This window comes from Fusarium oxysporum, chromosome VII (genome assembly GCF_013085055.1).
Source record: "Fusarium oxysporum Fo47 chromosome VII, complete sequence".
Taxonomy (NCBI): Eukaryota; Fungi; Ascomycota; class Sordariomycetes; order Hypocreales; family Nectriaceae; genus Fusarium; species Fusarium oxysporum.
Window position 1 is genome coordinate 3,576,376 of NC_072846.1, and position 11,881 is coordinate 3,588,256.

The window sequence follows — 11,881 nt, forward strand, 5'->3', positions numbered from 1 at the left end:
CAACAAACGACCCAACCTGCGCTTCGCGCAGCCGCAAGCCGCGGCGATGGCCTCGTCCATGACGAGCCCGCCCGCTGTCTCGGATCGCTTTGATCTTGGGATCCACACTCCCGCCAATCTAAACCGAGAAGCCCGTGCAGCTCTCCTGCAAAACAGCCCTGCAATCGTCAACGGTCCCGTTGGTGTTTCACCCGGACTTGGGCGGACGGCGCAGACACCGTCCTCACCACTCAACGCCGCCACCACTGCTGCAGCTGCGGAAGGAGCTGAGCGTGCCAACCCCACATCGATCTATGATCAGCCAATCTCTATTATCAAATCGGCCAATGACCTCGCCCGCGAGCGCGTGGAAGAGTACAACGCCAAGCTGATGGTTTTCCAGGCCTTCTGCGCCAAGTTTGAAGAAGCCGCTCAGCAATTCACCGCTGGACCGCAGCGACGTTTCGCTCGGCAATTCGCCGACAGCTTCCTCGGCATTTGGAAACAAGAGCTTTCCGGCGTTGCACCAGCTTCTAAGCCTACCTACAGCAGCGTCGCCGCCTCGCTCCCCACTGACCGCGCCCGCCCAACTCCCCAACATCAACAACAACAACACCGACAATCTGACCCACTTCATCGCCAAGGGCAACAATCGACCATCGCTCCACCCCGACAAGACCTCCGTGTCTTCATCCGTCTAGAAGCCGGAGCTCCGGCCAGGACCCATAGTGGCTATGCAATCCGGACCCTGATCCGGGAAAAACTCGGCGCCGTCTCAGACAAGATCCGACAGGTGTTTGAAGTCAGATCAGGATGGGCCATCCTGGCTGCCGACCTCGAAACGCGCGACTTTCTCGTAGAGAAGCGGGCCGAGTGGGCGGCTGAGCTGGGAGCTATGGCAGTAGAAACGAACAAGGAATGGCACACTTATGTGGTCTCAGACTTTCCCAGAAGACTGACCGACTTTCGCGGCAATGAGGTGGATAGTGACAGCGTTGTCAGCGATGAGATAGAAATCCAGACAGGGCTCAAGCCCGTTGATATACGTACTGGGAGACAATTCTCGGATAATCCCTTGACCAAGACTCTACTTGTGTCCTTTCTCAAGCCCACCAAGAGATTCTGGTCCCTCTTTGGCAGCCGTGCAGCCAGACTCATAGACAAAACCGTCCAACCTAAACAGTGCAAAACGTGCTGGGACTACCACTTTGCCCGCAACTGCCGTAGACAGCCAGTCTGCCGACGCTGTGGCAAGACTGACCATATCGCAGACGGCTGTGCTGCACCAGAACAGTGCGTCAACTGCTTAGGGCCCCACGAGGCCAGCCTTCGTAAGTGCCCAGCTCGGCCGAAGAAAGTACGCGGCGTCCTTCGCCGGCTTACCAAAGAACAACGAGAACACGTCCGAATGGTGGGCGCGGAAACATACCGACAACGATATTCAGAAACACAACTAGAGACGCATATGGAAACCCAACAAGGAGCGACTGAGCTGCGAAGGGGCGACATCGGACTAGATGAACAGCCAGACGCTCACGCTCCGAGTCCAGCTGCGTCGGGAGCACCCTCGTGCATCATGGTGGCCACAGCTCCCCGGGCTACCTACGAAGCAGAGGAGGAGCCTGAGCATCATGGACTAAGCTCACCGAAGAAGAAGCGTCGTATAATCCTGACAAGCCGTACTCATGACTATGACCAGGAATAGGTACTCGCAGACACGAAAGAACGATAAGAAGCCACTCAAGGTCTTCCAGGCCAACGTCGGCAAGATCCCTCCGGCCCACGACTGCGCCCTGGCGCTAGCCGACTCGGAACGATATGACATTGTACTCCTGCAGGAGCCGTGGACAGCTCATACTAAAGCCCGCTGCCTAACCAAGACACATCCTGCGTACGACACGTTCACGCCAGTCGACATGTGGAACAGCAACGACACTCGGCCTAGAGTGATGACATATGTCCGACGAGACCCAAGACTTCTGGCTGACCAGATTCGCCCCTTTGAGACACGTGACATTCTTTGGATCACAGTCAACGGCATGACGATAGTCAACTTTTATCGCCAGAACGACGAGAGGGATGCCCTAAACACGCTGCTTCGCTGGCCTGTTCCGGAGCGCTGCCTCGTTGCTGGCGATTTCAATGCCAGGCATCGTAGTTGGCAGACGGGCCAAGCGACGAACCGCGGCCACGAGGTAGCGGGATGGGCGTCAGAGAATGACCTCAATCTTCTCAACACTCTAGATATCCCGACAAATCCACACGGCAACACGATTGACCTGGCCTTCACCAATATGCCACTGGCCGAAGCTACCATCGAGGACCATCTCGCCACTAGCTCCGACCACTTCACGCTCAGCTTGACCTTCCTTGACATCAGATCGACTCCGGTACAACCGGCCAAGATCCGAGTCAAGACGGAAGACGAGCTTAAACGATTCGTCGAGATCGTAGAGCTTGGCGCTACAGGAATACCCCTGACAGATTCGACCCCCGAGGAGCTGGACGAGCTTGCCTCTTCACTTGTGAGTCTACTAACATCAGCAGCAAAAGCGTCTGGGAGGCCCGCACGGAAAGGCGGACGTCCGGCTCCCTGGTGGACGGAGGAGTGCGCCGACGCCGCGGCTGCTTTTCGAGCCATCAGAAGAAGCTACCTTCTCGGCTTCAACCAGGACGTTCAGATCGCCAAAAGAGGTTTTCATCGTGTGGTCCGTCGGGCCAAGAGACGCTATTGGCGTAACCTCATCGATGGCTTCTCCAGCAGTAGCGATGTTTTCAAAGCTGTCCGGTGGCTAAAGTCCCCAAGAGCCTTCCAGCCGCCACCTCTACAGGTCGATAACGTCGTGCACGAAAGCCAGATTGATAAAGCCAACGCACTCCGACAAGCCACGTTAGAACGCAGAACTGCGGAAGACGACATTACAAACCCTTGGATGCCTCTCACTCCTCGTAGACTGATACCGTTCCCTTCGGAGATCTCCATGGAAGAGGTGCAGTACGCAACCCTCAGCACAGGCAACACATCCCCCGGGTCGGACAACATTACAGTCAAACTTCTCGAAGCAGTATGGCACATCATCGGGACACACGTCCGCCGTCTCTTCGAAAGATGCCTTACCATAGGCCATCATCCAAAACCATTCAAGGAGGCCGAGGTGGTCATGATCGCGAAACCGGGACGCAGAGACCTCACAGAGCCGCGAGCATGGCGACCCATCTCACTGCTCTCTTGCCTCGGCAAGGGACTCGAGCGACTGATTGCGCGCCGCCTAGCCTGGGCAGCTGTGCACTACAGTGTCCTTCATCCGCAGCAAGCTGGAGCGCTGCCCAAGAGGTCGGCAACAGACCTGGTGACTGCCCTGATCCACGACATCGAAGAAGCGTTTGCACGCAAGAAAGTGGCGACTCTGGTCACAATGGATGTTCAGGGCGCTTTCGACACCGTTATGTGCAATAGGCTCGTCCTGCGTCTCCGCAAACAGGGCTGGCCTGACCATCTGGCTCGCTGGACTGGCTCCTTCATGGGCGGCCGGTCTGCGCGTGTCAGGTACCAGGACATCGTCACGCCCTCTTCTCCCCTCCAGTGCGGCCTCCCTCAGGGGTCGCCAGTATCGCCGATACTCTTTCTGCTCTACACCGAGCCAATCTACCGACTGGGCAACCCACGAGGTCGTTTCGGCTATGCAGATGACACGGCTATCCTGTCCATAGGTGACACAGTAGATGAGACCACTGCTATGGCATCTAGCTCCATCGCCAAGATGGTGCGATGGGGCGCAGCGAACGGCGTTTCCTTTGACACGAAGAAGACCGAAGTCATGCACTTCTCCCGTAGCAAGCTCAGTACTGCTCCAGCAGTACGCCACGATGATGTAGAGAAGCACCCCGAATCAGCTCTGCGCTGGCTTGGCATCTGGCTGGACAGCAGACTATCGTTCCGAGTTCATGTCGAGAAGTGGGCGGCTAAAGCGAAGGCAGTGGCCTACCATCTACGAGGCCTCACTAACACGATACACGGCCCTCTGCCGAGCGCCGTTCGAAGTGCCGTCAGAGCATGTGTCGAGCCAGTACTGCTTCACGGCTCCGAGGCGTGGTACCCGGGCAGGTCCAGGCCACGTTGGAACCAGCCCACGAAGGACCTACCATCCAGTAATCAGCACCTCGTACAAATAATGACCAAAGCCATAAACCAGGCGATGAGAGCCATACTACCTGTCTGGAAGACGACACCTACCGCCATCCTACAAAGAGAAAGCGGTATACCACCAGTCGATCAACTGCTCGAAGCAAGGCGACTTAGATTCTCCGCACGACTCAAATCGTTGGATGAAGCTCACCCTCTGGCGGGCCGAACGCGCCCGCCACGCCGGCCTCACCAACCTACTTACCATAACCTCATCAAGCGAAGATACCAAATACAGACAGAAAGCGTCTTCAGGACACGTCTTCGACGCACAGACGAACTCTTGGCATCCTGTTCACGGCCCAAACTCGTTCAGCGATACTTCCATAAAGAACAGATACCTCCGCTCCAGATAGCATCGAAAGAGAAATCGGCCGACGCCTTTATCCGCTGGGTCGAGTCTCTTGACTTGCTCACTTTGGTTGTATACTCCGATGGCTCTCTGTCCTCAGAAGGGGTGGCCAGCTACGGCTTTACCATCCACCAGAACAATGTCCCAATCTTTGACGGATCGGGTCGCCTTGGACCTGCTGAGGTCTTCGACGCTGAAGCTACCGGGGCATTGGAGGGCCTGAAGGCTGCCCGAAACCTGCGAGATGAGCAACACAGAACATCTTCATTTGCCTAGATAACCTCGCGGCCGCCACCTGCCTGCGAGGTACACCCTCCGACTCCTCCCAAGACGTCTTTCTCGAATTCCAGGCTCTGGCAACATCGCATGGAGCCGTCCAGGTCCTTTGGGTGCCAGGACACACCGACATTCCCGGCAACGAACAGGCCGATAAACTGGCAAGAGCAGCGTCGTCACTCCCCGAGCCCGAAGATGCTCAACCAACGCTGGCTTATTTGCGAAGGATCGCAAGACAAAAACCGAAAGAAGCATTCGAGGCATGGTGGTCCACCTCCGCTCCCGAGCAGTACAAGAGACTTAATCTCAAGGCGACTACAGGCTGCCCGCCGGAGCTCTCGCTCCCGCGTGCAGCCTTGCACCATCTGCTGGCAGCGAGGTCCCTCCATGGGGATTTCGCCACGTATCATGAGAGATTCGACCACGACGACGCACGCCTGGTCTGTTCATGCGGCCGACGCAAAGCACCGGATCACATCTTCTACTGCAGAAAGGTGCCGCCGCGCCATCGGTTGAGGCTAGCACCCTCGCCGAATGCAACAGTCAATCTAGCAATAGGGAAAGACTTTACCAAGTTTATCGACCTGTCCAAGGACAGTGAGTTCTTTGGAAAGATTTGCCCTCGCTATTAGGCGACGACAACGAGAGAAGCACTCGCAACTCTCTTTCCTTCTTTATCTTCCACGTATTTCTTTTGTTGCCTTCCTTTCCTTTTCTTACGTATGCTCACGGCCAGATGAAGAGCGTTGCAGCGCCCCTCGTCTAGCCGGGACTACCTTAAGGCAGCCTCAGACTGCCATACGCACAGGCTGATCTCAGCCTCCCTGACTCCAGGCTCCAAAAGCGGCTGCGATATGTCAGCTACGCCTTGCCATCCCGCTGACGGGTAACAGGCTCGATAGGATGCGCCATTTGTGCCGATGATATGCTGGATGGAGTGCGGTTCACTGACGCGTTTGCAGAAATTGGACGCCATGGGAGAGACTAAATTCGCGTCGCGAATGACTAATCCTTTATGGCCAATAGGATTTCTGCAATTAGTGTGTAGATAGATTCCGATTTCTCTAGCTCAGCACGTCCTGTGCTCCATTAGGAGACTTCTGGGGCCGACGGCCCCCCGGACGAAAAATATACATAACATAACATAACATAACATAACATCGGCTCAAAGTTTCAACTCTCTCCTGTAAAAGATTTTCCTTGGCACCCGCTGTTAGCGCTCTGCTAGGGTAGAGAATTTTTTTTTCAGGCTAAAATGGCAACAAAAGCAGCTGTGGGGCTAGCGGGACCCTAACAGCTGCCTGAAGAAAGGGATTCAGAGAGTTGACCTTTCTTCGCGACGAGTGTCTGCAACGACATTAAGCTTCGCGAGCTCTCGACATCGCCTTCGGGCGCTACTTCTCACGTGTTATCTGCGGCTTCTTCTTACCTCGACATTCCGGCTTCGCGAGCCTTCGACAATCCGGGTTCTGCGCCCCTCGACTTCCCGTACGACCGACTTCTGCAGCCCTGGCTGCCCAGACGACATTCGCGGCATCTTGCCGCTCGACATTGAGGGTCGTCGCACCCTCACCCTCACACTCACCTGCAGCTTTGCGCTGCCTCCACCGACCTCTGCAGCTTTTGCTGCCTGAACAACACCAGCAGCCGTTAGCTGCTCGACTTTCTAGGCCCTTTGGTGCCCCCGACCTCGACACGCGGGCCCTACATGGCTCGCTTCCCTCTTTGCAGCTCGGAAGCTGCTTGACCGATCTCTGCAGTCGCGTACTGCCTAGAGACCCTCTTCTTCTTTGCAGCCTCGGCTGCAGCCTGGAACAACGCCAGGCTTCGACAATTTGTCTCACTGGCTGAGACCACGTGACAAAAACCGCTGGGTTGAAACGGTACAGAGCTTACCTGGAGACCATGGAACGGGGCGGTTGCCTCGTCTACAGAGCAGCGTTCTGGCCGCCTTGGGTTTTTCCCCTGCAAGGGGTTTCCCCAAGGATGCATAGTCCTAGGGTTGCAGCTACTGGCGATCTTAGGGGATCATGGACTTCTTGCCTCAGGGTATGGAAAGCTACTTGATCTATCTGTGCAAGAGAATTCTAGGCTGGAGAGGAATAGATCCCGCTGACGGGATGACCTCTTGAAAGTAAATGCGCCTTTGTGCCGATGATATGCTGGATGAACTAGATGGGAGACGCTGCTGGAGGGAAGCTCTGCTAAGATCAATTGTATTGATGTCCAATGGGACGTGCTTCACCGACAACTACTGTAGGGCAAGCTACGGGTAGAGAGGTGCCTTTTGGGGGGATGAGTAGAGAAAAAGCTCGAGCATGTATACGGCTCCGACGCAAAAGGCCTTGCAGATGACCTGAGCGAGGATCGGTACGGCAGCGATTTTAGATAGTTTAGCCCAGCACGTCCTGTGCTCCAGTAGGAGACTTTTCGGGGCCTACGGCCCCCCCGACGAAAAATACACATACATACATACATACATACCCCTGTCAGGATCTAACCCCAAGTGTGGGGTTGGGGTTATTTTTTGGCCAATCAGCTACTCGGCTTCGACCAAAGCGATTTGGACCAAATCTGACTACCCCGCAACCCCATTTTGGTGCACGATTTGACCCAAATCGCCTCTTAATAGTACCTAGGGTGAAGAGCAGAGCAGAAGCCACAAGCCCAGTACTTGCGCTTTCGAAGAAACTTGACCACCTTCTCGGCGTGAGGACAAGTCTTGCATCCGTGGCACTGCGTGTGATGTTGGTTGAACGAGTTAGATCCCCAGAAGCTACGGTTACATCCAGGCTCAGGACAAGGGTACTTACGCCAGCGCTCGTGAAACTCATCCTCGTGGCGCTTCCAGTCATACTTGCGCATGAAGCTCGCCTCACACGAGGTGCACCAATAAATGTTGGTCTTGCCAGCTGTGCCTACCGGGGCACTCATGGGACCAAATCCATTCATGGAACTGGAAGGGGGAATTGGAAGTGGTGCCTGGGATCGGTTGCAAGTGGAAGCGGACTGAACCATGCATCTCAAACAGGAATGGGTGAAACAGGGACGTTGTCACAGCGCAAGACCAGACCAGGTTACCCTAGACCGACAGGCCAAGTGGATCTCAGTCACGTGGCGATATGTTATCGCAGAAGATCCTGACCTGCCTGCAGTGCCTATTGTCAGACATTACGTGTATTCGGTCCATTGATCCAGATTTGTATATTCATCTTGTATTATGTTCAAGTTCTGCCCCTTAGAGGTTTTACCATTTCGGCTGTAATCTTAAAGTATCCCTGCTTGCACGTGACACCCAGTGCCTGTTCAACACCTATCCGTAGCAATAGATCATATTCCGCCTGAAGCGTTCCGCGTTCACCTGTATACCGAGCCCAGCCCGTGACAGTTGGCCAGCATACTTTTCACCTTAAAAGCTATTTTTTAAATAATTCTTAAGAATTTAAATTAGGCTTAAAATAGCTAAGATTTAAATAGCATATATATAAATCGTAAAGTAAGCTATATTAATTTTCCTAGACTTTTTTAAAAAAAAATCCTATATAGCTATAAACTTTAAAGTCTATTTACACTGTAAAATACACTGTATTTTAAGGTTTTCTATATAAACTAAAATACTTAAAAATATTTTAAAAATATTTTTTAACAAAGTTAACTATACTATTTTAGGAAAACCTTTTATTTAATTTTTAGCTAATTTACTTAAGCTTTAAAATGCTATAGGGTAAGCTATTATTAGCTGCACAGTACGCTGGCCAACTCGCTTGTCTGGCCAACTCGCGTATCAACTACGTTATGGCTATTTAAATCCTGGCTATTTTAAGCCTAATTTAAATTTTTAAGAATTATTTAAAAAATAGCTTTTAAGGTGAAAAATATACTGGCCAACTCGCTTATCAACTACGTTAATAGTATTTGGATTTATAATTAAATGTAATAATAAAACCAATTTTGGAATATATAATTGTTACAATCCCAGTACCCTGTCACATGAGCCACATATTTTCCTCCAATCACTACCGCCTCCACCAAACCCGACCAGTGCCAAGACTTCACAATCAGCGCTTAACTGTCGAACATTACGTGTATTCGGTTCATTGATGTGAATTTGTGTATTCATCTTGTGCTCTGTTGAAATCTACCCCTTAGAGGTTTTATCATTTCGGCTGTAATCTTAAAGTATCCCTGCTTGCACGTGAGGCCCCAGCACCTGTTCAACATTAACCGCCAGAACCAACACTGATCCATCACGGTCACCACTGATCCCACGACAGCCCCCAGTGATTACTATCCAAACGCTTCAGTATATAGACCACATTAATAATCACTGTTATAGATTCTAGCTCACCAGCTATCAATAAAACTTCTGTTGAATACTGGTGAAAATGAGACTGGCTAACCGGATGACCGAACTACCGGTCAGAGAGCTGTCTCAGCACTGTAACAACTGTTAGACATTACGTGTATTCGGTTCATTGATGTGAATTGGTGTATTGATCTTGTGTTCTGTCAAAAATCTGCCCCTTGAAGGGTTCGCCATTTTGGCGCGTAATCTTAAGCATCCCTGCTTGCACGTGATACTCCAGCACTTGTTCAACAACAACCTCTTAGCATGGATCTTGGGTTGAGTGGTATCAATAACACCATCAACAACTGGGTAGTATCCCTTCACAGCTAAATGTCCTTTTAGAAAACTTAATTTAATATAGGTTAACGTGGTTGATAAGCGAGTGAGTCAGACAAGCGAGTGAGTCAGCGCACTGTACAGCTAAAAATAGCCTACCCTATAGTGCCTAGATACCTTAAATAAAATAGCTAAGAATCTAAAAAAACTGTTTTTACATAATATGTAGCTATTTATTTATAGAAATATTTTTTTTAAACTTTTAGCTATTTTATTTTATATAGAAAAGCTTATTTACACAGTGTAAGTAGTGTAAATAAGCTTTTTTTTATTTTACTTATATAATAAATTAAATACAATTCTTTAATTTAGTAAGAAGCTCTTTTAAATAGTTAAATATATAATATCTTAATTCTAGCTATTTTAGGCTTAGCTTGAATTTTATATAGGCTTTTTAAAAGTAGCTTTTAAGGTATAGGTTAAGCTGACTCACTTGCTTGTCTGACTCACTCGCTTATCAACCACGTTACCTCTAAAATAACTCTTCGTATTTGAACTCTATAATTATTAAGGTTTTAAAGGTAGTATTTATTTGTTACAAGATCAAACATGCCATGCCACATAGTATCACGACTTATAATCTCATATACGCTCTATATAAACTCGGTTATTCCTTGGAAAACACTACCTGTTACAAGTCGTTAAGCTAGAAGTTTGCCATAGGCAATTACGGAGGCATTATAGTGAATTATTTGAACTGTGTATAAGATATGTTGTTTGTAGCTCTAATGCAGCCGAAAACCTGAATGCTTGCCCATAACTTGACTTAGTTGCAGGTCTTGCCGATGTGCCGATTTTTTCCGATACGCCGGCTTTGCCGATATGCGGGTCTTACCGATATAATCAGATCATGAAGAAACTTCTAAAACTGTATTTAAGTTAGGGAAAGTCTAAAGCAAAGAAGTAAATATGGTGATTATATTTGCTAAGTGATAGATAGATAACGCGGGTAATGGTTATTTACTGTAAAACACCTTTATCAATAGTCAGTGAGCTAGGGTCGTTAGCGACCGTTCGTCGAAGAGAAGCAACTATACCGCGGTATATTGACACGGTTCCTTGCGGGCATCTTTCCAGGGATCCTAGTCGCTTTTGTCAAAGTGCTGCAAGCGGTTATGGGTGAGATGGATTGCCGCTTCCTAGAGGGTCGATCGAGGGAGTTAGGCAAATCAACTCGGATTCTCACACCGACAAACCTTAAAGCATGGAGCACAAAGTAAGAACCGGATCCCGCGGTTAATAGTGGGGCCGTTCGCTCCCTAAAAGGTCGTAAGTGGCAACGGACAGGTCCGATGCGCCCACAAAACCTCATTCTACATCTAGACCCTGAACCTTGTTGGATACGCAGCTATACAGTGGGGTGAGTTTATTAGGATGTGGAGCAGAATGTTGTGTTGTTATTGATTGTTGACTTGATTATTTTGATCAGTCTGTCAGGGACAGCTCCTAAACCTACTTGGTAAAGTTGCGCGAAAATGAGACCTCGCGCGCAGAATTCATCGCCGTGCCAAGGGGTGATTATCCCACACATGATCCGACCGCCCACTCTATCGCCTGCAGAAGTCAACCAATCGGAATGTCGTGAAACGGATTAGCTTGGTAGACGATCAAAACCGTGAGCGCGGGGCGGAGTAAAAGCCACCAACAGCCCAAAACAAACAATTCGAGTGCTGTGTCATCTCGGACACTTCCAAGTTCCCGATTACCTACCTACAGCAGTAAGATCAGACGAATTGAGTGGCCTCTTCTGCTGTGCAACCCCGTATTTTGGAACTGCAGATGACTTTTATGTCCCTAATTTCCAACGTCTGACCGCATTGCTTAGGCTTGGGCTTGGGCTTATGCTGACAATAAGCTTAACTTGAAGTCTTGAACACGTAACACAGATTTTTGATCCACAACAACTACTTTAGAGGCTATTGAGACATTTCAGAAGACGCTTGATCCATATATCAAGTCACAGCAACGAGTTGTTGAGGTACCTGGCTGGTCTTATGATGAACGCATCGCTGGCTATTGGGAACCCATTGTTGCGTTGACTTCGGCGATTTCAAGATCGTTGGTCGTGTTGTTAAAGACATACTTCTCCGCCGATAAAGAGTGTTAGAATTCGAGAAAGCCAACTTTGAGTAATTCCTTATGGGTTTAACACTTATCGTGTAAGGATATGCAGAGGAGGAGCTTGCAAACGCAGCCTTACAAAGGTACCTAAAATTGATTCTTGAGGCCAAAAGCCAACGGTGATGTATTTCTGCAGAGCTTGACTGGGCCATCGGTTCGGTGCTGGTTGTTAAGCCACGATGGTCAGCCTGAAAGAGGCACGTGCTGAGAGTGAAGGCCATGATATAGGGGTTGCTTTATCAAAAGCATTTCATTCTCATTCTGATTTGGTTGCAAGAAGAAGTGT

General features: G+C 50.2%; 1 protein-coding gene across 1 annotated transcript; it reads right to left on the reverse strand.

Annotated features, from left to right (window-relative positions):
- Nucleotides 1–7,415: 7,415 nt before the first annotated feature.
- On the reverse strand, nt 7,416–7,724 carry FOBCDRAFT_296362 (uncharacterized protein; the record flags this gene model as incomplete). The annotated part of the gene is made up of 1 exon (XM_059611886.1): nt 7,416–7,724. One exon carries the CDS (start codon nt 7,722–7,724, stop codon nt 7,416–7,418), a length of 309 nt encoding a protein of 102 aa, XP_059467658.1.
- Nucleotides 7,725–11,881: the final 4,157 nt, after the last annotated feature.